This window comes from Taudactylus pleione, unplaced genomic scaffold (assembly GCF_031769625.1).
Source record: "Taudactylus pleione unplaced genomic scaffold, aTauple2 ptg000017l, whole genome shotgun sequence".
In the NCBI taxonomy this organism is placed as follows: Eukaryota; Metazoa; Chordata; class Amphibia; order Anura; family Myobatrachidae; genus Taudactylus; species Taudactylus pleione.
This window is the reverse complement of record NW_028284419.1, coordinates 4,307,407-4,334,206: the sequence shown is the minus strand read 5'-3', so window position 1 is coordinate 4,334,206 and position 26,800 is coordinate 4,307,407. Positions and strand designations below refer to the sequence as shown.

At 41.7% G+C, this 26,800-nt stretch overlaps 1 protein-coding gene across 8 annotated transcripts in view; it reads right to left on the bottom strand.

Moving 5' to 3' along the window:
• LOC148540759 (pre-B-cell leukemia transcription factor 1) overlaps positions 1 to 26,800 on the bottom strand; it is a 166,305-nt gene that overhangs the window by 123,011 nt on the left and 16,494 nt on the right. For 7 of the 8 annotated variants that reach the window (XM_088482003.1, XM_088482001.1, XM_088481999.1 and 4 more), the window contains exon 2: positions 15,321 to 15,394. The exons of the other annotated variant lie outside the window; for it this stretch is intronic. In XM_088482003.1, the coding sequence (XP_088338129.1) occupies positions 15,321 to 15,394 (74 nt within the window). The remainder of the gene's footprint in view (positions 1 to 15,320; positions 15,395 to 26,800) is intronic. 8 annotated transcript variants of the gene reach the window in all.

The following is a 26,800-nucleotide window of genomic DNA, read 5'->3' as shown; positions in this document are numbered from 1 at the left end:
TAAAGGGAAAGTTAACTTTCTATCATATAAAGTGATTAAGTGCATGATACAAAGTTTTAAATATCCGTATTCATGAAGAAAAGATTGTAGTTAGGTTCTGAGTGACACAGAACACTTGGAACATTCTGAAAACATAGAGATTTAATCTATACACAGTTTCTCAACTTGGTTTGTACACCACAGGTTACCTCATAGATTCTAGGGGTTCTAGACAAAAAAAAAAAAAAAAAAAGTAGGATATTGGTACTGTGCAAACATAAAACCATACCCAACAACAGAGGGATCGAGAAACTCTGTTGAGTATGCCAAACAAGAATTTAACGATACACTAAGCTCTGATTGCAGGTCATTATGGGAGATGTAGTTCAACTATAGTCTGACTTATTACATATACCAGTGGTCAGGGAACAGGGGTAAATTACCCCACATGGGGTAATAATGAAATTCCTGGGGGGTAATGGACGGACAGCAGGGCACACATATGAATCAGTCTATAATATAGAATGATTCATATGCATGCCCGGCTAAGCCGGACGCCCGCTGAGATATTACCAGCGAGCGCCCGGCTTCTTCCCTGCAGCGCCGTGTTAGCCGGTGGCTGGAGTTCTCTTCTGAACTTCAGCTTCTGCCTCTCTCAATGCGCACTGTGGGAGAGACGTCATGACGTCTCTCCCATAGTTCCGAGGAGCAGTCGGGCGTACAGGACGGCGGCGGATGCAGGAGCGGGGATTAAGGTTACTGGTATTTTTGTACAAGCGGCACTACTACAGGGGCATTATATGGGGGCACTACTATATGGATTTCCTTCCTTTCAAATCAAGGGGGTAACGTCGGAGTATCTAAATATATTTTAGGGGTAAAAGGTAAAAAAGTTCCCTGACATATACGATGGTGCTAGATCTAAAAAGATTGTTTGATCTGTCATCCTGATTTGGAGGGGGGGGGGGGGGTGGACTTTTGTCCAGGAATGATGATGTTCGTCAATGTAAGATGACGTTTAGCCTCTTTCTGAGTTCCGTTTTTTTGGAGGGAAAAAACCGAACTCAACGTGCAAACTCGAACCTATCCGAGCCTGCACATCCCTAATTCATATATAAATTTAAAAGGTTATGATTTTGGAAGATTTAATAAATTGTGACAGGGGTTCTCAACTCCAGTACCACCAATCAATCAGTCATATTTTGTGGATTTCTTTTATCACGCACAGGGGAGGTAAGGCCCCCCCCCCATACATCAGCAATTTATTGCGGCAAATCTGCAGTCGATTGAAAAAGGGAAAGATTTTTATACACAATCGATTGCAAATTGCTGAATTGCCACAATCAATTGCTGATGTATGGGGGGCCTGTAGTCTATTTTCCTGGGTCATTAATTATTCCACCTGTTTTCAGAGACAGAAATAATCAAAACATGGGGGTCTATTTACTAAGCAGTGTTAGGAGAAAAAGAGCAAGTGTGAACAAGTCCTTAACTGTCATGACCATTTAAGATTCAGGGGTCTATTTACTAAGCAGTGTTAGGAGAAGTGAAAAGTGAAGAGTGAAAAGTGATAAGGTGCCAGCCAATCAGCTCCTAACTGCCATCTCACAGGCTGTGTTTGAAAACAAAACAAAAAAAAAAGGCAGTTGGGAGCTAATTGGCTGGCACCTTATCACTTTTCGCTCCGTCTCCTAACACTGCTTAGTAAATAGACCCCACGAACTGTTGGGAAAACTTGAGGGTTGAGGGTTGAGGTTGAGAACCACTGTTCTAGTTCATTGATGTTTGTACTTACTGCCTGGATTCCCCCCCCCCTTTATATTCACAGTGTGCGTCTCTTGTTTAATAATTATTTTTACAGGTGGATTACCGGTGCCAGCGGACCCTTAATGTCAGGCATGCTGGCACTTGTGGTTCGACAAGTGCCATCATGCCCAGGCAGCCTTGGAGGGACTTGTAGCCTACATGTAAAAGGAGTGCGGAGAAGAGCTCTGGGCTACTGGTTGTCCATGGGGAGACTGAAACCTATTTTTTTGGGGGGGGTCCCCACTTCCATAGGGATTCCAGCAATGGATTGGCTAGATTGGGGATGGCTGCAGTTTTGACAGGGGAACCCCAGGTGCTGGCCATTGGAAAAAACAAGGGGGACCTCACGCCGTTTTACCCACTATTTTCCAATAGCAGCCTAAGCTCAGAGGCCGGTGGCTGGTTAATGATTTGACTCACTGCTGTTCTTCCTCATGTAATTCATTACTACACATATTTATTCCTTATTCCCTCTCATTCATGAACTTCAAGCCACATAATGTAGCTCAAATAGTCAATCCATAATATATACATTATATATATATATATATATATATATATATATATACACACACATAGATATATATATATATATATATATATATATACATACATAAGGAATTGAGGATGCCATATTCATTTTGATGTTGGATACTCAGTGCTTATGTTCTCAGCGTTGTATAAGTTGATAGATAAAAACTGTACTTAGAAAAAGGGGTTGAGCATAACAGAGCATGTCACTCCAAAACATTGACAATGGATCCAGTGTCAGGAAAGTTCCTTACCACAGTACAGACAGGTGCAGCCGGATGAACATTCCAATACAAAGACAAGTATAAGCCTACAAAACCAGTCATTATAAGAGGAGGTTTGATAAGCATATTTATATACTTACATGCGTAGTGGGCACTCTACGGATTGGTTTTACCCACATTTAAAGAATAAATAAAAAGTGTCAAGTGGCATGGTGCTCATATTAATATGGAAACAAAACTATTACTAGTCTGCAAGACATGATATGTAGGAAGCAATTCAACTGAAAGTGATGTTCGCAATTAGGATGGAGTAGCAGTTTCAGCAACCCACGGCCAGTAACACAGCACAATTAACTCTAAATGGTGTGACTTCAAATGTGCAATGTTGGCCTACAGTAATTCTCAGGGATATGTGCAGCCGAACATTGAGACCCCAGTTCCCAAAGGCTGTTGCAGAGTGCAGTGATTTTGAATTAAGAAATAAAATGGTTCCTGAAGATCAGAATTGTGAATATAAAAGTGTTATGTAATGCTAGAGCACATATATAGTAATTTTATGGATTATGACTAGTATACATTTACTCCATACAACGGAATATCAGTTAAAACTTATATGCAAACTCATACAACCCTTGCCAAAGACTGAGGGATATTCAAATGTTTTCTCTCTTTTCCGATCTCCTGTCCAAAGTGACGGGAAATTGTGTGGAAGGGGGGAGAGCACGTAAACAAATGAATCACCACCACTGAATCAAAAGGTTCTCATTCTTCACAAACATTTCTCAGATTGCAAAGTGCTGCACAAGATTGCCAATACGTAAAGAGACTACTGTACATGACAAAAAAATAATAATTACATTTACAGCATTTGCTTTCAAGATTGATTTTTCTTTTGTAAACCACATATTTTCTTGTTCTATTTTAGGACAATAAACTCCTGAGCACACATTAAATGTACAAACTCCGAGTATTTGTTTTTCCTTTAGAAATGTGAAGATGTAAATGCTTTTCTCGTCTTGCAGATAATCTAACCTTGGTCACATATAGTACAATCCTGCTGCTAAACTCGAGTGTTGGTTTTTTAATCTGGTAAATATTTACTGGGTGATGCAGGCTTAAGGTGGGTACACACTATACAGATATATCTGCAGATGATGGTTATTCGTACACACTGAACCACCATCATCTGCGCACGCCCGCAGGTCCCAGCGACCAGGGGGCGTGTCCTGCCCCCCTCCTCACGGCTGGACTGAAATCACAACTGGACGGCATTTAAATGTGCCCGCAGGTCCTTGCAGCAAGTGTACGGGCAGTCAGCGGGTTTGCAGGGGGAGGGTGCACAGTCTGCAGTAGGGGGCAGCAGGAGCCGGTCTTATCAGGCGGCGGGTTCCTCTGAAGGTAGACGGGCCCTCTTCTAACTGCAGCCACCAGTTCTCCATCTTCCTCCGCGCCCGCTCCTACAATGCGATGCGCAACGTCGTCACGCACGGCATTCTGGGAGGATTAATGGGTGACTGGTACTCCCGAGTCAGAGCTGGCTGCGGGCAACAGCGGGGAAGGTGATGGCAGTCACCGCCAGCAGTTAAGTGTGGCCGGCGCAGTCAGTTTTGCCGGCGGGTTGACTGCGGCCGCGCACTCAAGCCATAGCACCCTGGGCGGTTGCCCTGCTTGCCCGCCTTTAAAACTGCCACTGCCCAGCATTAGAAAAAGGTTGTATTATTCCTGATCAAAGTGCCTGATTCCCGAGTTGCATGCAATACCCAAATTCATGGCATTAAGTGATCTTCTGCTATTGCGCATGTGCAAAAGCCCTAGAAAACTGTTATGGTGCATGAGTTACTGTGTGGACCACACAGAAGCGTAGCTGCAAATTGAGATACCCCGTATTAGAAATGTATTGGAAATGTGCTGGGTGGTGGCTATTCAGAAGCTCGGAGATGGTCCATCTTATAGACGTGTTACGGGATTGTTACATGCGTACACAGACACTTAATTGCTCACCTAGGAGTTCCCAGAGCTATTCAATTGTTTCCCCCACGCCTGGCACTTATGCTGGCCACACACATGGCAATATTTTACCCGATTTGGCCGATTCTGACACATTGGAATGACAGATTGTGTAAAATATGGCCAAATCCTGAGTCAATCATGAGTCCCCACTCACGATCACAATGCGATACACGTCCCCGCTGGTCGCACATCGCATCGTCAGATCTGCCGTGCAGTAGGGCAGATCTGACAATCTAGGAGGCGATGCACTGTGAAAGTCTGACTGCCGGAGAGATCGTATGAAGATTGGAAACCAAATCGTGTGAAGATCGTGTGCAGAGCTGCCGGGGAGAGTTTCAAGGGAAATCGTACACATCGGCTGATCATGTGCACATCGCCATGTGTGTGGCCAGCTTTAGTCAGTGGTTACAATGTCTTAAACTGGGAGGTTTAGACGCGCCAACAGACATTATCTGACTTAAGTGCTGTCTGCGATGTTGTTAGCGCCGCGCAAAGCTGAAAAACAGCATCGTAGCCAGCACATTAGTCAGATTTCTGCTCGCGCCGTAAGGAGGGTGTAAAAAGAAAACCTTTAGTCTGGCTGACAATGCAGTGAATTGAATAGCTCCGGGAACCCCTTCAGGATCGCGTTGGATTGAATTGCCCCCATAGTGCTGGTGCAAAAGTTGGTTGTGCAATCGATGGGGGAAGCTAAAAACACATCAAGGAGAATTACAGCATCAATAGACGCTGAAAGTGTATGCCACAGTCAGACGCACGCGCGAACACCAGGGGAAAGGCTTATACTAGTATTTGTATATAATCACAGACGCGTCTACAACAAAGGACGCTAAAGCGGTTGCAGCGCATATACAGCCCAAAATAGAAATAGATTAAACAAACATGAAAGAACGTATGCAATGGACACTTCATTCATTTTAAGTCTAGGCACCACGACTGTCCACCTATGCTTTAGCACCTTTCTCTGTCAGACCACAGATGTTTTCATTTGCCTAACAAAGCCATATTGCTGCATTTAATATGTGTACAGTTTCATTTAGTATGGTGTCTTAGCTCAAATTATGCGAAGAACCTAACAAAGCTGCAATGCTATCTATAGAGGTTGAGACTCCCATATCCAAATACGGAATATGCCGAAATAAGGAATATTTTTAGTATGACAGATAGTGAAACCTTTGCTTTCTGATGGTTCAATGTACATAAACATTGTTTAAGTCACAAATTATAAAAAATATTGTATAAAATAACTTTCAGGCTCTGTGTAGAAGGTGTATATGAAACAAATGCATTCTGTGTTTAGCTTTGGGTCCCATTCCCAAGGTATTTCATTATGGTATGCAAATATTCCAAAATACAGAATATTCCGATATCCAAAACACCCCCGGTCCCAACCATTTCGGATATGGGAGACTCAACCTGTATATTGCATCTGTTCATATAGAGCAAAGCAATGTTCTTCGCATTTTCATGTGTGCTCCTGTCTTCTCAATAGTATTTGAGAGAGTCGGAAATGGCAGCAAAACACCGTATTTTGAAAGTGATTGTATTAGGCTGCCCACCCCAAGTTTGTAATACATGTATATCAGTGCATCATGCCAGTCTCAATATAACTCTAGGAAATACCGATGTGACGGTGCATAAGAAGTTCCCACTCTGAGCAGACAGCATCGGTAACACGCTTCCTTGTGTAGCCGTTTACACACAGAAAGGAAAAAAGCTGCATCTGTTTCTTCCAAAAATGCTTTCAGAAACTTGGAAGCAGATGGTTTATAATTCCATGACAGCCTCTTCTGCCTCCTGAATTCCTGGAATGTTTAACAATAAGAAGTGAGTAGGAATAAAGCAAACGCTAAATGAGTGAAGGGAGCAAAGCATTCTGGCCATTATTTTAGGGGATGGAAATAGATTTGTCACCTAAAATTCTGACCGGCTTCAGAATTTACTATACAATTTCGTTACTCTCGCATTCATTTGTGCGGATGCTTAAATTATATGCAATTCTTGGACATTTTGATACAAACTCGCCGGTAGCTCCCTGGCAGTCCCGTTCACACAATTGACACACGATGTACATACGATCTCCCGTACGATGCATCGTACGTCCGACCTGTCTCATTTGTTAAAAAAGAAAAAAAAAGAAAAAAGTGATGCATGGGTGAGGGAGATCCGTGATGCATGCATCTGTCTTTAACAAAATAAACACAGATGTAGGGATGGTCCAGTGAGAACCATCTTTGCATCTGTGAAAAAATAAATAAAACGGCCAAAGAGTGGGCTCTAAGTGACCCAGTGCTTGTTGTGCAACATATGAGGGACAAACGACATAGGGGTCCCCGTATGTAAGCACAACCAGCACAGGGCTAGTCAGAACCTCTATAGGGGGCGGTCCCCAGCTGCCCACGGATCCCCGGCTTGGGTTGACTAGCGGTCAGGGTCGATGCTTCAGCTTGGGTAACCCAGTGAAAGGGCTCCCCGGGCTGTGGCATCAGCCCCCCGCTAGAAAAAGTCTGGTGCTGGTTCTGGAAAATACAGGCTAACCCCTACGCATTTCCCCCCCTGTATTTCCAGAACCAGGACCGGATCAGAGCCCAGTGCTGGTTGGGCAGAATACGGTGGACCTCTACGTCATTTGCCCCCTCGTATTTTGGCAACCAGGGCTGGTTCTGACTAGCCTGGTGCTGGTTGTGTTTACATACGGGGGACCCCTACATTGTTTGTCCCCCGTATGTTGCACAACTAGCACTGGGTCACTAAAAGCCGGGGCTGGTTGCTCTTTGGGGGGGGGGGTTTCACAGATGCATGGATGGTTCTCACTGAACCATCTCTGCATCTGTATTAATTTTATTAAAGATCTCCCTCAACCGTGCGTGCATCAGTCTTTTTTTTTCACAAATGATGCCGGTCGGATGCACGATGCATTGCATGCGCAAATACATGGCACGATCGGCATACGATCACGATAGTTATCTATGGGCTGCACACCTGATCAAATGATACATTTTAAGAGCTGCGGGAGCGCACATCGGATCGTATTCCTACCTAAATAGCGCGATTTTGGGCGATAAATCGTGTTGAAATCGTGTAGCAGTGTATGGCCAGCATTAGTTATCTAGAATTCACAAAAAACTTTATTGGATCAATTTAAGAAGAGGTAAAAAAAAACCTCTACTGAAAGCCCAAATGAGGCCCATTCTACATGTAGGACAATGTGGAACAAAAAAGGTCCAGAGACAGTGGGTAACAGACGGATCGCTGGGAGGTGTGTTAGTGTGCCATATCATGTGCCTGCTAAAATGGTGGCTTTGCTCACTTCCCCATAACGTACGATAAACATAAAGATGCTGTATAAAGGCACTCAAACTTAAAAGAAAAAGCCAACAGTAAATATTATAGAATAGATAAAACACAACTTAGAGCTGCAATGTATAAGGAAAAGCACGAGGGTTGTAGCTTATTTCAGATGTTTATTGCTCTTGGAACCGGGATGTAGTTTAAATCCCGACTGTCAGGATGCCGGCGCTCAGAATGCCAGCTCCAGAATCCCATCACCAGCCAGCATCCCGGCGGTAAGTAGTGGGGTTAGGGGGAAGGTTTGGGTTAAAGTTAGGCACTAGGGGGGAAGGTTAGGTATAGGCACTGGGGAGGGGGGGGGGGGGGGAATTAGGTTAAAGCTGCAGGGTGGAGGGTTAGGATACTTACCGACAGGTATCAGTATCCTAACCATGTCGGGATGCCAGCGTCGGAATTCTGACGGCTAGCATCGCGCACCCAACCCTTGGAACCATCTCTTGGACACTACTAGACACGTCTTTGCATGTCTCCACCATATATAGCTGGGTACATACTGGTGATCTCCCTGACCTACATTATTTTAATAAAGCATCCGCTTTTGTCTTTCAAATGTAAACCATACATAATCCTACAATCAGGAGTCCTAACAAGGGTAAAACAAGTTGTTTGTAAGTGGACAGATGTATCACTATAAGACTGTCGGGTTAAGATCTTAACATTGGCAAAAGCTATGACCCAAAGGGCTGTCATTAAAATAAACCGCTGTAAATTATTTATATAGGCATATAGCTAATTTATTGTTTTTAGATTTGGCTATGCAGTCATACAGAGATTTACAACAAACATCACAGTAAACATATAATAAGAACACCCTTATACATTTTCTGAATGACCAACATTATACAGACAGCATTGTATATTATATATGTGTGTTGAGCAGATCTTACACTCAGTTATTACTGAACATGCAAACAGTCCATTTCTTGACACACAGGATACAGGTGCCAAGCACACACACTGACAAACCACAGGCACATATAGGCCTTTATACATGGACATTACTACACAAATGCACACTACCCTAAGGCTGCGACATTATTATTTGGTCATTCACTATCCAAATCCATTACATAGATTTTGTGCAAGACATTGATGCATAGTACACATTCAGACATGGTAAAGTAAGCACAAATAGCACTCATCCTTGAGACAACGACTTTATAATGCACACTAAACAAATTAATATGAACAATCCATCCACAAACCTTTTTGTTAAATAGGATACAAAACAGACTATTGAAAAACTACACACATTCCAACAGGAAAATTGCATACAAATAAACAGATTACCGCTGTATAGTATTAAGCCCATTTGGTAGCCCTGCCACTCAAGCTTGCTTCTTCTGCAGCTGATCTGGTCGGGCTAGGAAAGGTCATTCAGCTGTAGGGCCATGCGCCAGGCTACCTTAGCTACTCTGTGAAGTTCATTATACTCGCATGCTCATTCTTCTTCTAAAGCCAATAATATGTCTGGGTTCACCAAACTATAAAGGCGCCATAATCACACTAGAAGTGGGCAAAAGATTACATAACTATTACGGTCAGGTGAATCTATTTAGTAAAACAGATCAAGAGGAAGAATAATGGTTTCATTTTACATCAAACTGGAGGAGTCTTGAAATGTGCCCCTTTATATTGTATATTGAGGACCACAGTGTGGTAAACACACAGTCCTGTATAGTAAGGAGATAAGTGCACATAACAAGAGTATGGTTTCCTTTCAATATAGGCAGCTTAGTTATGCTAATAATATATCTATAACATCTGCCACAAAGAGCCCACGTATTAAAGTTTACATAAATTTCTAGCATAGCACGTATCCTCCTTGTGGTGTAACATTTAACACCCAAAAGACACTGTAGTTTAATCACGCAAAACATCACATTTCACTTCATGCTGTACTTACAGAGAACCCTCATTCACAACGCACCTCTATAAACACCCATATCAGTCATTCACAACTCTCCAGCTAATATAAGCAAAGAGCCCTCATGTGCAAGCACCTTGTTCTTCAAGCATTACTATGGGCCTAGCTATTTAGTGTGTTGGAGTTTTAAATGCAAGATATGGGAGATACTGTCTCCTTTGTGTTTCTTTCTTTAGTGGCTAGCACAGCTGGAATACTGATCCGATGCCTGAGGGATCCGAGCTTCTCCATGGCTGCTCTCTGCATGTATTAATAACAATATTATGGTGTTAATAAAACACTCAGCCCTCACAATGAGTGTTGCAGAGAGCCTATTAGCATAACAATGCAGCGTCGGGAGCTGCCTCTCTCACAAGCCCCATTATCCAAGCACATTCTATACATCAGGCTCTGCTCTTGATCTGCAGAATTACATCGTGTGTAAGAGCAGGCAATGACTCCCACTGAGTCCTAACCACAGCCTAGGAACTAAATGACGGGCTTAGGCCTCACAATTGTAGAACATGCTGGCCAGATAAAGAACTGGATTTAGAATGTAAATGGTGATCTTTAATTTTTGTATTTTTTTTTTAACATTACTTTCCAAAAAATCCAAGTCAACGACGTTATTTTTTGACCGAAATGTTCACCAGTGTAACAAGCAGTGAAACTGCATAGAGTTTGGACGTCAGACAAACTGCAATAAGGTCATGAAAGAACATATATGAGGCGGAGTGGAGACTTCACTTTGCCTAATGACATGGACAGTGAGAATAAAAAGCTGCGTCAGAAGGAAGGGCTACAAATCTGCTGATGGACAAATTGTGGTTTATACAATCCAAGAGAACTACACTGTTCAATTATCATCAAGAATGGCAAGACCTTGTGTCAATAAGCCAAGAATAAATGCAGATTACATATGAAGAAGGTATAATGAATCTGCTTAAAAGTTCTCATGACCACATGCACAAAAATGCACATCATAGTGCTCTTAAAATATTCTCATCAATAGGTTACCAAGTGAATACAGAAATACAAATACACAATGTACTTAAATATTCAAGAGTTGTCAATTAGAGTGGTCATATTTGTAAACAATAACAAGCACAGTGACATATAATCAGTACTTGGTAAAAAAAAAAAAAATTAGGCATTTAGAGTTTGTTCAGGTGGCTGTTCCAAACCATTACAGAACTATAGCTGCTCACGTGGACAGCTACAGGAACCGTAGGCATGACTGAAAAATTGGAAAATCATGCACGTTTTATACTGCCATTCATGTGAACAGAGGCAGTGCGTATGCACTAGGTTTACAGCATCTTACTCAATTACTTTCCATTTGGAACAAAGCCCTCATGAGAAAGTTCTTCTAAAACCTTTCTATGACCAAGCCTTGAAATACAGATTTGGAAGGAAAGAAGATGGACAGAAACAGTTAAGGATTAAACTATGTGGGGGAGTTAGGGAACTTTGAAAAGTTTGGATGCTGTGTTCTGTTATGTCTTGGAATTTCGCTGCTCTATAAATTGAGACTTGGTCATAAAACATTTGACAGGAAGGTTCAGGAAAGGTTTAGGATGGCTTTGTGTAGCATACAGCAGAGCCACGTTGCATTATTTGTAATAAGATGCAAATAACTTTCTGGAAAAATCAGAAGGGACTTCTGGAAAATGCAAAATACATGACAGGTCTGGGAGTCCATAACCCTCTCCCACCGGGTTTTTAAAACAGGACAAAGAAATCTGACGACACAGAACATCCGCCTGAAGACATATCCGTTGTGGCCAGCTTGGGCTTTGCTAGTGCATGGAGGTTGTCCTGGTCAGCAATGTGTTGTACAAGCTGCCTCATTGGATGTAATGAAAACGACCACCAGGCTTGCCCAGCTACTGGACAGTTGCCCGGCTGCATCACCATACATGCTGCAAAAGGTGGAGAGTATGCTACCCCCTTATTAGGGGTAGAATTGTCAAGTTTGGTTTACGTATTAACAAATTGGTATTGCATTCTGTTTATAAGCAACTATAAAATCGCAATATGCACAGCTAATAGAAAAAAGCTTAAAGTGATTTTGATTGTGAAGCAATGAGTAGAATAAAGCAGGACTCAGTGTGATCACTCCTGTACAGAGGTAAAGAGTACATATTTCCCTGCAATGGTTCCCTCTCCTTCTTTGGATGGAGCTCTGTCTGCCCTTGAGTTATGATGACAGAAGGTGAAAAAGTCAGGGAAAAGCCTAAACCACCACAAGCGAACTCTGGATGAACTTAGGGAGAGGAGGAGAGTCTGGGAGCTGCAAAATAACAGCTTTTAAATCTCTCCAAATCCTGATATGTGAAATAAGAAGGATTGCACTGGAAAGAGAGGGGAGGGAGTTTAACAAACACAGGACAGGTTCCATGGATACAGGACAGTAACAGTATGTGCAATATAGCACCTGGGATGGTGACATGTATGCTGATGCCAGGAATAGTGGGGGGAAACTGTGCCCATGGCTGCCAGGCCAAGGCAAGTATCCGGTCAAGGGGACTACGAAGTCAAGAAAAGCAGAGCTACTCTCTTTTTTGGAGGGGGTGGGATTCAATGAAGCAGATTGCCTGCAAAGTGTTTCTGGAGCAGATGGAAGACACTTTGCAGAGAGCAAATAGCCAATTCTCCCTAGCACCCCATAGCAGTGCGCAGAGAGATTTAACTGTCATTTTTCAAACACAGCCTGTGAGATGACAGTTGGGAGCTGATTGTCTGGCACCTTATCACTTTCTTATCACTTTTCACTCTGTCTCCAAACACTGCTTAGTAAATAGACCCCTATCTCATTAGTGTGTTGAGCTATTGTATTCTAACATGAAGTGCGCAGCCGAACACTGTGGCAGCATTGCACTGAATTGAATTCTCCTTTTAGAGATCACTTAGTGCGCATGGTGACCAATAAGTAGCAAAGGCAGTTATTTTCGGACGACTGGACCTGATTGATAGGTGTAAAGAGGCCTACAGAAAACAACTGATGTATTGAGTATAGAGTTAAGTGCAAATTTTAACAGCTCTGCTGGAGGGTGTTCCTTTAAGAAATGAATTACTGGTTGCTCACTGGCTATACATGTGCTTTAGAATAGGGATAGAGAAGCTGAAGCTTAGTGGAAGCTGTGGGACTACATGTCCATGCATAACCTGCTACCCAGAGGGACAGGCGGAGAGCGGATGACTCTGCCCTAATATCAAGCTTCTGACCTTCCCATGATCAACTTTGATAGCATCACTACCAAAATAGCCTAAGCATGTGTGATTATTAACCTTGTACCTCAATAAGCACCACGAAAGCATCATATTCTGCACAATATATACTGGTTACACACAGCAAATCACAAGCAGGCCACATATAATGACCAGCAACCAATGTGAGCCCTCACATACACTGCAGAGCGCACATAAGATATATGACAAATGCTGCAGTAACGCATTAGAAGTACTAGATGTCTGATTTACCCCTCTTCAGCAAATGTAATATATGTCCATGTTCTGTGCCACAGATTTACATTTATATTAAAGAACACATTTCAGCATATTATACACACACTGTCATTAGTGGTTTATGTTCTGACATAAAAGGGTTAAACAAGCTGGAGGCAAATCGAGAGCCTGGAATGTAGAGAAACAGGTAACGTTTCCTGCGAGCTGCCTGTCACACATTAAATCATGCCTGACTCCAATGGACTGATGGCCTTACTATTAGCAATTGCAGGGGGAGAGAATGGATAGGAGGGAAGAGAAGGCTAGGCATAAGCGTAATGTGGGAGCAGGAGAAAATGGAAGGGAACTAAAAGTATATAATGGAGAGAACAAAATGCACGATCAGATAATGAAGCGAGACCAGTAAGCAATGCAATAGTTGAGGAGAATGAGTCACGGAGAGAAAGAGAGAGCAACCGTGATAGTAAATAACAGGGGTTTGTATTCTGCCAGGGACAAAGCTCTAAGCAATTTATAGAATTCTACAAGACAGCAGGGAAAGGTATGGAAAAAGTGCACATATAAAATTACAGTAGGGTTCACAATGAAGACTTAACACAAGAGTGGGCAACCTGTGGGCCAGTATTCCAAGTGGGGTTTCAGAATCTGTTTTACGAGTCCCCTGATGATATAAAATTATTTCTACCTAGAAATGGCATTATTAGTTGGGAATTCAATTACTGGTGATGTTCCGACCGACAACGGCGCAATGCCCAGCTACACACATTTCAGCAACAACACTTATGTAGAGCAAGGCAAAACCTGAGATGTAGATGGACATGATTGACCATTCTGGAAGGGCCTATCAGGTCCATTACGCGGAATTGATATCTCCCCTAGGGGTCCTAGCACATGATATACAATTAAATACTCACTTGCTTTACTAGATTTAGAAGAAAAGAAAAAAAAAAAAGCTGGTGGGTGTACAAAAAAAGAAACAATTGGGAACAGGAGTATTAGAGAGGCATTGCAATTTGGGACACTGTGGGACTTCAAGGCTGAGGGTAAAAACAAAGCTTAAGCACATAACCAGCTTATAACCTCTAAACTTCCATGTTCTGTCATAAATAACCTTTCCAAATATGTTAAACACTGGCCTTCAGCCTGCAGCTCGCTATGGGAGCAGGGAAATACAGCGCAAGTTGGGAACGAGGTGACAGATAGGCAGTGTGCAGCTGCCTTGACCAGAAAGGGGAGGGGGCGGGGGGGTCGTTTTTGTTGTCACTAATAAGGGTAAACGTTTGAAACAAACTAGTATTGAAATAAAAACAAAACAAAAAGACACAAAGTAGTCTACATTCATGATCCCAGCAGCAGCAGATTTAAGCTTCAAATCAGATCTGTATACATAATACAACAAAACAGAAAAACATTAATAAATCTGCAAGCCTGAATATACCTAAGCAGTAGACATTTAAATGGTGTTAGGTGACAAGCTATCAGGAGCCAAACACAATCTAGTAAATCATTTTCCAAAAATGAAATCAATGCAGAGCAGGAGCCAGTCACATACAACAATCATAATTTGCGGGCAGTCTGCAAAAGGGGATCCCATTGAGATATAAAGAGGACATGGACCAGGACAACCCAACTCCTGAATATGAATGCAGAGTTAGAACTGGAAATTTTATGTTAAATAAGAAGCATGTATTGATTTTCATTGTCCGTATTCTATCACACTGTTCATTTACACTCCAAATTGAATGCAGAATGCGGTATAGCCCCAAAATAGGCAACATAATAACATCACAGCCAGTGGCAGACTTACTCACACTAGAAAGTATTCTATATTAGAACAGCGTCCTCCTTTACCACATCCACAGCTATGACCTTCCTCTTGATCATGGATGTTGATCATTGCTTTATTAAAGGAGACTGACTATGCATCTAAGCAAAGGCTTATACTCTGGGTTAGTGTCCGTCCGATAAGTGTCCCTGCTCCTTGGTTAAACACCTGGTAACACCCAGCAGACCCCATGTAACAGCATGCAGTAAGAGGACCTTACCCGTCTTTTCTTTGATTTCGCAAAGCACATTGAAGAGCGCGGGCTTCATTCTGTGGCAGTTCAGGGCGTGCTTTCTGCAAATTGCATAAAAAGAAAGATCAGATCTGGATCCAAAAGTGCAGATATCAGCAAAACATAATCTTGATAAAACTTTCCTTCCAGATGTGAAATTCATTACTTTTATTTAAAACCAAGCAAGTTTGTGTAGATCCATCACTTTGAGAATTAATTTCAAGAAACAATTATTTTACTCTACAAAAGTTCATTTTTCAAGAAAAATAGATTTCTGAAATAAGCATGAGGTTTACTTGGTGCACTTATGCTGGCAACATACAGTATGAATTGATATAGTCAATGTAGCAGTTTTTTTCTCACCCAGCCTATTGCAGTGAGGCCACATTCTAAACAATTAGACTGGATCCAATCTCGCAGAATAGAAAAACAAGTCAATGACTGTGACCTGTTCAATTCAATCTTTGTGATTAGAAAAGGTTTGCAAGTTTCCCTTCACATACTGAGCCAACCAGCTTTCCTTTTACAAATTCAATTGTATAGAAACAATTCAATACAATCTTATTGTTTGCGCAACTGGCATTAGGCCATTTATTAAAGATTACATGTAACCCCGTTACTGCATAGGAAGCCTGAGAGTACATGGGTAGGCATCGCAACGCTACCAAACACTCCTGTCTGCCCTCACCTTGTGAGCAATAAGTGGCCAGGTCATCCACGCACCTGCAAGCTTTACACATGTGGACTTGATGAAGCAGCGCTGCACAATAGATATCAATAACTTGGATGCCAAACTGTCTCCCAACCTCACTCTGGGGGTTCCTTCTCCCTGCCTCAGTCCTCTACACTTGTGTCAGCAGAATTTGCTGGTAACATGGTGCTTCAGAGTACATACATTCCTGCCAGTAGTGAGCCCCTCTTACTTGCTGCTGGGGGGGACTTAATATGGGATCTTACCCACTTATTTAAAGAGGCAACCCTCCCTCATTCCAGTCACGCATTTGCAGCAGGGCACTGTTCCCTTCTCATAATAGGGGGGTGTCAGGTGCCAGTTCTTATCTTCACTCTGGTGCCCTCTAGATTCCCCTGGAACATTTTAATGTTGATCACATTTCCCTTTCACACTCATTTTCCAAATTGCCCATGTGCAAATACCACTGTGCAGGCTTTCATTCATTCAACCAATAACCTTGCAAGAAGTAAACACATTGTAGTTCAAGAGAGCATACCCAAATTCTGTCACATGCAAGAAAAATGAAATATAAATAAAAAGAAATTAAAATCTGCACTTAGAGAACCACTATTGTACAGATAATAGGGTAGATTTTGCAGTTCTCGATAACGGCATATTCATGAATATTGGCTCATGATTATGTCACAAAATGGCTGCCAATATTGTTTATACATTACTTGAGAATTCTTTGCAAGTCTGCTTTAAACAAATGCTCATTATATAGATGGCTGCACATATCAATTACTGTAATATACATTCGCTAAGCACACAAAATATATATATATTTTTTTTAAAGTATTTTTTTTATTCAGTTCATAAATGCAGTTGGCAACTTGCAATCATTTCATTTGTAAGAAGTGTTTACATATGAGTTTAGGGGTTAACAATTGGTTTGTTACAGACTTATGGTGCGTACACACGGTACGATCAGTCAGCGATAACGATATCACTGACTGATCAACCTGCACCTTCCTGCAGTGCTGGATGATCAAGATCAATCATCCAGCACACCACCAACCCACCCACGGCCAGCGACCCGCGATCAACGAGGGTCCCTATAGTAACCTGGTCGATATCGACCAGGTTGGCCTGCATGCAGTGTCGATGGACGATATCTTTATCGTCCATACGTGCCAGCACATCGCAGGTCGTTGGTGGGTTGGAGGCACCAAAAAAATGCACGATACCAACGATAACGCTATGATAGATGTCATTAATATCGTGCATTTGTATCGTACAGTGTGTACGCACCATTATGTTAAAAAAACAAAGATACACACAAACAATGAATGTATTTGCAGATCAAGCTATTAAAAAGGTGTAGAAAATACACAAAGAGAATCAAAGCAGTTTGCATAGCCAATATAAATTTAAAAATAAATAGCATTGCAGGCGCTAGTGAGCATATAGCTTAGGTGGATCATATCATTCCATACATGCTATTAGATACCTCATAAAAATGCTACATGAAGAATTACCGGAGTCTCAGGTGAGAATATAATTCCATTAACTGAAAATGGGGCAATCAAAACAAGTCCAACGCCATAAAAATGAACAAATGTGAAAAGCAATCACTGCAGGCAGCGAAAAGAAAGTTTCGTAAGAGTGTCAGTGAAAATAGTCCCTTGTTGACTTTATTGCTACTGGGTTATAGCTAAATCCTCATTACACAGATCATGGACTCTCCAACATAAGCAAATGAGTCCAGTGTTTTGCCGCTAAACTCTCCATGAGAGAAGAGTCTCCGCCAGTTTCATCACATATGCAGCATTCTCCCTCCTACTCCTCTCATTCCACATTACCAAAATATCCCCCAACTCGACTATTGATTGCTAAGCAATAGGAACGTATTAGCAAGAAAACTCCAAAATAGCGCCAACAAAAACACATTGACTCATTGTGTAGAGCCCATCCGTACATAATGCCCACGTCGGAAGCAAACTCTTTAGTTAATTAGCATCTAGCAGGTGACATATGCTATAGTCAGAAAGTCGACATTCAGAATGTCAACCAGTTCTGAATTTTGACAGTCAGAATGTCTACATGTACCATAGGTTGACAGACAATGTCAATACGCTTAGAATGTCAACATTTAACGTGTTGACATCAGACTGTCGACATTTTTCTTAATTTAGCCTATACCTAAAAAATAAAAAAAAGTTTGGTGTCGACATTCTGAATGTTTTGACCTAATTGTATGTCAACATATTGGTTGTCAACCTATAGTACATGCAGAAATTCTGACTGTCGATATTCAGAACCTATTCAACATATTGGTTGTCAACCTATAGTACATGCAGAAATTCTGACTGTCGATATTCAGAACCTAATGACATTCTGGTGTCGACATAGTGAATGTTTTTAAGTCACAACACACCCGTGACATTTACACACACACTATGATCACTAATCTGAATTATGTTTACTGCATCTGACACGTAAGGAGTAGATACTGGTTTACATGCAAAAGGGTATCAAGTGTTTATTTATTAAATTACCATTCCCTGTAAACTAGCACCTCACATTCTAAACAAGGCCAGGTGATCACAAGGAATCACCCAGAAGTCCCTACTCCTTTTGGAGAAATCTATTTGTGTGTTGGTCATTGGAAATAGAACCTGGAATCTCCTGGTAATATTTCTGGCATGGCCACTCCTATAGTAAAACAACCAAAAGATAGATTCACAGAATAAGAGTAAAAAGAATCAGCCTTAAAAAGAAAAAGTTAAATATTTAAAAAAAAAAAAAAAAAAGTTTTTATTGTGTTGATCAATTTTGGTTATAAAGAAAAGACTTTGGAGCAGAGGTGACAGAACAAATTAAATAGAAATTAGTATGTATCCATTAGTAATTGATAATAAATGTAATGAACTATTAGTTATTGCTTTAACAATATATGGTTGAAGTAACATGTGAGGGAGAGAATAGAACTTCTACCAGGGCCGCAAGACGCTGCATAAAGCAGCCCTCGTGGCTGCGGCTAGGGGACGTTAATATAATAGTTTCATAGGCGGGTGGCAGTGTCCATACAATACCGGTTTAAATATTAAAAATTTGCAGCAGTAAGTATACTTTTACCATAATTTTACTTTCAATTCTGAATGGCAGTTATGAAAAATAATAACTTTATACTGATCACATATAAGCACAAACTTAAAAAGTAGCTGCGTATACTATAAAGCCAGAAAAATGTCACAAATTCAGAGATTAGTGCTTTCTTCCAACTCCATGAACACTGGGCCTGATCCAGACCCGCTCGCAAGCGGGCCGATGGCCGGGCACTGCGCACGTGTGAGCGAGAAATTATTCAGAGTCACACTGAGCTCCCGCGTTGTGTGGCACGACTTTAGCACACGGAGGATAGATGAAGGTGGGCACATCTGTATGCTTGCCGATTCTGCAGACAGAAAAAAAATATGCATGCAAAACAAGAACTCATGTGCAGATGCCCATTTTCCTCCCACACTTAAAAAAATAAAATAAAAACACTCAAGAAATATGGAATCCGTGCAAAGAAAGCGCCAGAATAAGGGCACAGCCAGACAGGTAAGTAAACGCAATTGTGCAGGGTGTGCGGTTTAAGTCCCCTTTGACCCAGGGGCACGTGTGCATCACACACCCTACACCCATTACAGATAGGCCAATGGTATGTGATAAGAAAAATAAAGAGGTCCGTTACAGAATACTAAAGCTAAACTGTCCCAGGTGGCACAGGCCTAGGGCAGCAATGAAAATTAATTTATGTTTAGTCAAACATAAAATTCACTGTCTCGTTTTCTTTTGTTTTACAAAGCTATCCCTGTTCCAGTTTGCCATTTATAAAGTAATATCTATGGAGTCTGGCATACTGGGCAGTATGACAAGACCTTGTAAACATGGCTTGGATGTGAGGGACAGATGGGGGCTGCGCTCTCTCACAGGCTTCAGAGGCGGAAAGCAGCAGACATCACATGAAATGCCTGTGTAAACGATCCCATACAACTATGGTAGATAAATCATATTTCAACAAGGTCCAACCTTACAACAGTCGGTAATGATGCCCGCTCAAGTATTCACCAGCACAGGGGAAGATTAATTAAGCTGCACACATACAGAGCACCGACACCTAAGAAGATATACCAGCTATTGGTTAACATAGCTATTAACTAGTGCCTTTACAATTCCACTTACATCTGCATCTATTAAGTTTTCTTTCACCCCGACCCACCAAAAAAACAAAAAAAGGGGGGAATTAGCCCAGCTACAATTTGAGAGAAAATTATAGAGTTCTTTTCTAAATATGAGGAAGAATAAAATAAAAATTATTTGGTACTTTCCCTTGGTGGCTTTGAAATTAAGCTGTATTTTACGCAGAAAGGGTTTTCCTTTTTTATTTTCTTTAAATACAGGACTCATTTGCATAGAGCTCAGAAAATCTTAGCAACATCCTAGGTGATAGCACTTTACACATTCACACAGAAAAAATGTTTACACACTTATCTAAATAAATTATATACATGTTTGTCAGTCTATGGAGAAATAGACATATGTGAAGAAACACCAAAATATTCATACATATGGCTCATACATGCCATAGTAACGGAAGACTCTGGCTGATTCAGAATTGGGAGTAAAGGGAAAACAGACATGTATTTGCACCCCTTGCATTGCAACATTTTATTTATTTGCATGTATGGTAAATATAGACTGCTTTTGCATGTAGCACACAACTGCTGGACAGCCAACCATGGTCCTCGAGAGCTACCAACGGTGCATGTTTTCCAGGTCTCCTCACAGAATTAAGTGATCTAATTAGCTCCACTTGTGGATCTTTTCAAATGTGTTAGTGAGTAATGATTACACCTGTGCAGCTGCTAGGTGGTCTGGAAAACGTGAACTGTTAGTCGCTCTCGAGGACCGAGGGTGGCTACACCTGCCTTAATTGATGTCACCCGATCCGGCGGATCGGGTCGACATATCGTCCACATCAGCAATTGTGTACCCACGAAGGACGACCACGCTCGCATCCGCTCGTAGTCCATCGGGGTTGTTCTGTCGGCCCTACATGCAAGCCGACAGAACGGCCCAGCTGCCGATGTAAAGGTCAGTGTCACCGGATCATGTAATGTGTACCGCCTGCGCAATTGGTTGGCCCGTTGGGTGTTGCATCACTGGGTACACGCATTGGTAAGTGTGTACCCAGCTTTAGGGGAATATTCAATCGCCTGCATCATATTTTAATTACCGCAGGTATGCGCGCTCCTGATACCCGCAGTATTCAATTAAAAAAATTTAAGTTTTTTGCAGCCTAGAACCTGCAAGGGGGGAGGGGGTGCGGCCACTCAGTTTATAGCCCCGATTTTTTCATCCACACAGATTGGAATAGAAGCAGTATGAATAAAAATCTCACCATGTGCAGCAAAACGTATCTAACACACCGAGGCACAGATTTATCTACTCATTACTGATCTTAAAATGGTACTACAACCAATCAGCTCCTGTTATTTTTCAAACACATAACAGTTGACAGTTAGGAGCCGATTGGTTGGAGCACCATTTAAGATTAGCAACGAGTGATATCAAGATTATCACTCGTTGATGAAGCGAATGCTGGGTACACATTGGCCGATCAACTGATCGGCCAATATAACTGCTGGCCGTCGGCCAGTGTGTACAGATGATATGTCTGTGAACAGCGTCGTTCACAGACATATCGCATTGGCTGTGCTGCACAGCCAACGGACAGTTATGTCTGCAGACATACCTGTCCATCAGCAAGTGTGTACTGGCGGACTGCAGACGGCCTGTACCCACACAGCGGCAGTCGCGGGGAGCGGCCCCGCCTCCCTGCCAGCGGGACCCATGGCTGCGGGATAGATGATGGCCGTTCAGTGTGTATGAACGACCATCATCTAAAAAGATAGATCTGCAGATCACTCGATCTGCAGATATATCTTTCAGGTGTGTACCTACCTTAAGCCAGAGTTCTATTTCCATATATGCAGGTACAGACTAATATAGATGACTCCCACAAACAGAGCACATAAGGCAATTTCAAAAAATATTATCAAATTCAGTAGATTTAAAATCTACAAATAGTCATGGTATTTGTGTTATCATTACATACACCCTGTTTAATGCATCAAAACAAACTTCTGGGGAAAACGTAGGAACAAAAATATTCTCAAATTATATACTAGACAGATAAGAAGTACAAACATCACAGGAAAGGTAGCAGCCCCTGCAAAAATGGGACAATCACACAGAAAGACGAGTACTTCTCATTTTTACTGCTTTGTGCCCCAGGACATTGCCAGATGATACCAAGGGGAAATCTCACACAGAGAAATTATCATTAATCACACCGTGGTTATTAGCGCCTCACACACTTCCGTTAAGACCTCCACAAGACACAAACAAACTGCACATAATTTATAGTGCTGTAGATTCAGAGCTCTCCGGTGTAATACAGGATTAAAGAATACAGCAAAGCAAATAGGAATGTGTCTAAAGATCTATCCATGCTAGAGAGAGAGTATACATACATACATACATATATATATATATATATATATATATATATATATATATATCTCATACCCAATTATAGCATCACATAGTATCTTCTGTTCATTTTTTTAAAATTCAAGTTTCATTGGGATTCTTGCACACAGGAGCGGAGGTTCCGCCACCAGAGTTACTTATAAATGTACATCATACATGGTAAACCTAATGCAAAGAGTACATTGCCAGAGAAAATGTCCACCCCCACTACCTACAAGGTTGATTGTTTTGCATCTTTCATTCTTCTAAAGAATAGATTTAGTTGCATGAATAAATGCGCTTATTCTAGAACTTAGCAAAGAACTTGCGGCAATAAGCCTGCAGTAGACCGTATTTTGCAGTCAAATTGCTTTTCGGTAAACTACAAGATCGGTTGAGTCATTGCTTCTACAAAAAAAGAAAAAAAGTGAAAGATGTCATACAACAACAACAGGATTGTAGTGACTACATCGGAGAAGAGAACTCATGCAGAATTAGCTACTAAAGAATGTTCATGATGTGTCCGAACTCATGTATAGGAGAAAACCTGTAGACAAATATATTTGTCAGGTGACCCTCTGCTTGAAAGAGCTTCGCGATTGCCCACTGCCAGAGATTTCCGTGTGAACGTGGGGTAGTTATCCAGGTGAAGTATCTAGTGTCTAGATCAGTGGTGTCAAACTCGGGTCCTCCAGCTGCTGTGGGACTACATATCCCAGCATGCCCTGCCACAGTTTAGCATGCCCTAATAGCAAAACTCTGGCAGTGCATACTGGGGCATGTAGTTCCACTGCAGCTGAAGGGCCGGAGTTTGACACCACTGGTATAGATAGACAGTCAATAGGTCAGCACCAGATGGCAAACAGGCAAAAGGTCAACAGGATCAAATGGTTGACACGTGGTAATTAATGATTTTTGGGTTAGCATTAGGCTGCAGAAGAGGACTGTTAGCGTTAGGTACTAAGGGGAGAGTTAGGGCGAGGATTAAGGTTAAAATACATAAAAACCATGTGTCAACCTTTTCTGTGTTACCCATTTAACCCTATCAACCTTAGTCCATGTCGACCTTTTAAGCCTGTCGACCATTTAGTGTCAGCCTATTGATTATCTAGACAGTGAAGTTCTTTTATACTCCGATGGGTAAACTCAGTCCACGCAACGAGCAGCTGGACCTACTACAAAGTTAAAGAAACAGAACAGGTTCAGAGCAAATATCAAGCATGGAGCCTCCATAGAGCTACAATTCTACATTAAAAAAAAAAAAAAAAAAAAAATACTGCAGAACAAAGGAAATGCACTTGACTATTCAAGAAAGCGAATGAAAAGGACACAAGAAATGTGGCACTGGAGCTATTATGCCATTGTTGTAAACTTTTTTTATTTTATTTATAAAACAACGTAGGTCCCCTCACACCACCTTAGGCCCCTGATTCAGCAAGACTTGTGCATTTAACAGTTCCTTCAAGGTCTAACATTTGGTCCCAGCTCTAACAATACCTTTGCCTGCAGCAGCAATATTAGCCTGGACCTTTTGTCTGTTCTAGGAAATCCATATTTTGTCCTCTATACCAATATGGAGTGCCATAATTGACTGCCTCTTCTTCTGGCTTTAATGTATTTTAAGGTTGTGTTTATCTTGCCATTTCCAATATGTAAAGATTAGTATTGTTTTTATCTTGCCTTTAGTACGTCGCTTTCTGTATTCAGTATGTAGTATGTCACTTTCTGTAGTCAGTATTTGCCAAAAGTATATCACATCTCCACATATTGTTGATCCCACTCATTGTAACCTATGGGCTGCCTTCTATGTAATATGGCTTGGTTCCTGAAAATGTAAAGTGCTTTGAGTCTTTTTGGAAAAAAGTGCTATATCAACATTATCATTATTACTTATTACTGTGAGATATAAATAAGAAAAACATAAAATCTTTCAGAATTGCATGCAGAAAATAGACAGTAGTCAGATATGAAAACTAGATTAAGAAAATTAAAATTTAATCAATAAAAAAAAAAAAAAAAAAGATACTGATGTGTCCTGACACACCTAGAGACGCTAGACCCAGCGACTGTGAGCTACGTCAAGCGATGTAGCGTCTTTTTCACTGAAATGTGCGCGATAGTTGCGACACTGCTTCACAAGACTGTGCCGACTATTTTTAAATGAAACACTTGTATAGCTGTGTGCGACGGAATCTAAATCTGTACAATGGAACTTGGTGTGAAAGAAGCAAGAGCACTTCATGTATATCTGTATGCGACAGAGTCTGAATATAAGGGTCACAGCAAATGAATCAGTGCAGTCTCAGGAAGCTGTTTTGTCACATTGTTGCTGCGCAAAGATGTACACCCAAACAAAAAGGATGCCCGACGTAACAATAGTTGTACCAGACCTGGTGCCCCTATAAGGGCTATGTATGAGGACACATCTGTATAAAGCAGTACCTTAATGAAAAAAAAAAAAAAAAGAGAATCATATTAATCCATTTAAATAAAACTGATTAACAAATTGACATTAGTCTATAAAGCCAATATTAATCTTCCCTCACACCTAATTAAAATAACAAGCCTTGAAGATGCAATTTACACCCCCACCCCTGCAGCATAATACATATCATTAAGCAGTAGGATCAGGTTCATTAAGACATAAATTGCATCATCATGCCACCTTGCAATGGGGAGATGTATCAAGTCTTTACTAGAGTGAAGAAGTTGCCCAAAGCAACCAATCAGCTGTTGTCATTTGAAAGACTGTGATAAATAAATGGTAGTCTCTCCTCTCCCCTTTGGGGTTGCCCACAGTTTAAGTAATAAGAAAAGTAGGGTGTACCTAGAAATGTCCCTAAGTGCACCCCTGAGATACAACTCCAATAAACTGCATCTTACAGCTTCTTTCCCTCTTTTAGTAACAATTTCCATGGAAAAAGATTAATACTAGGGAGGAATGAATATACAGTCCACATCCCCAGCTGTGCCATTGTGCTAGCATCACTAATACCCCTTTTAAACCAGAGGTAAAACCCGGGTTTTTGAAGGGTTAACGGGCAGCTCCCTGGTGTAAAAGGGGAGAGAGTTGGATCGCCGGGTCGAGTGACCCGGCAATCCAACCCAGGTAACTAGCAGGGTTTAACACGGGCATAGCCCGTGAAACCCTACTGTGAGAACAGCACACTCCGGGTCACAATGACCTGGAGTGCGCTGCTAGCCGGCCGATTGGTCCGGCTTCAGTGGCGCTTGGAGATGACGTCATCTCCAAGCGACCACTTTCACTACGCAAAAGCCGGGTCTATGCAGATCCGACTGCGGTGTGAGCGGCGCTGACTCGGGAATTTAGGTGGAAAAGGGGTATAAGGCTGCAAACCACAGTGACAAGGGGGGAAAGGAGTTAGTAGGGAAATCTATTTGTATTACATGCCCATGCTCTTCTGCAGTTAAAATTATGCCACACACATTCTCTCTAAAATAATATATAAAATATACACACACAAACATTTATACATACAACAGCGATGTGAAAAAAAGGTGTTCCTTTTTCACATCTTCATTAACATATGAGCACATAATAAACTAGTTAACATCGTCTACTCCTCACCACATCCAAAAATTTAACAATCCCCATGATTTAGTAGCTTGAAAAACTACCTTGCAAGCCTAATAGTCCTCCTCTCCCACAAAGGGGACGTGCCCTCACTCAAGGGGGTGTGGCCTCACCTCATGGGGGCATGCCACGAGTCGCGGGGTGTGGCCTCGCTGCACGCCCTGCCTTTCAGTGTCCTGGCCGCGCAGAAGGCCATACAGGAACTAAACTAGTTGGAGCCTGCATCTATTAGCAAGCACCAAGCCACCGGCAGATCGGGAAAAGCACAGTGCTCGCGTTGCTTGGGCGATCTGTTTAGCACTCTTTGTATGCCACCTCATCCATTGCGCTGAAGACGGAGCGCACACTGCACAGCAGCTTGTCTATTTAAGACACAAGCGCCAGGGAGAGAACCGAAGCAGCGGCAGAAGTATCAGCCACACTACCAATGGAGACGAGAAGGCATCAATTAGGGTAAGGTAGAGAGAGATAGTCTCCTGAAGCATTGCACTACAGCAGCAGGAATCTCCCCACCCTGCAAAAAGAGCTCTAACATTATATGGTACATTTCCTAGGAGAAAAAAATTGGCATTTTTTTTTTTTTTTAACTTGTTTTATAACCTTGTTTTTCCACCACCT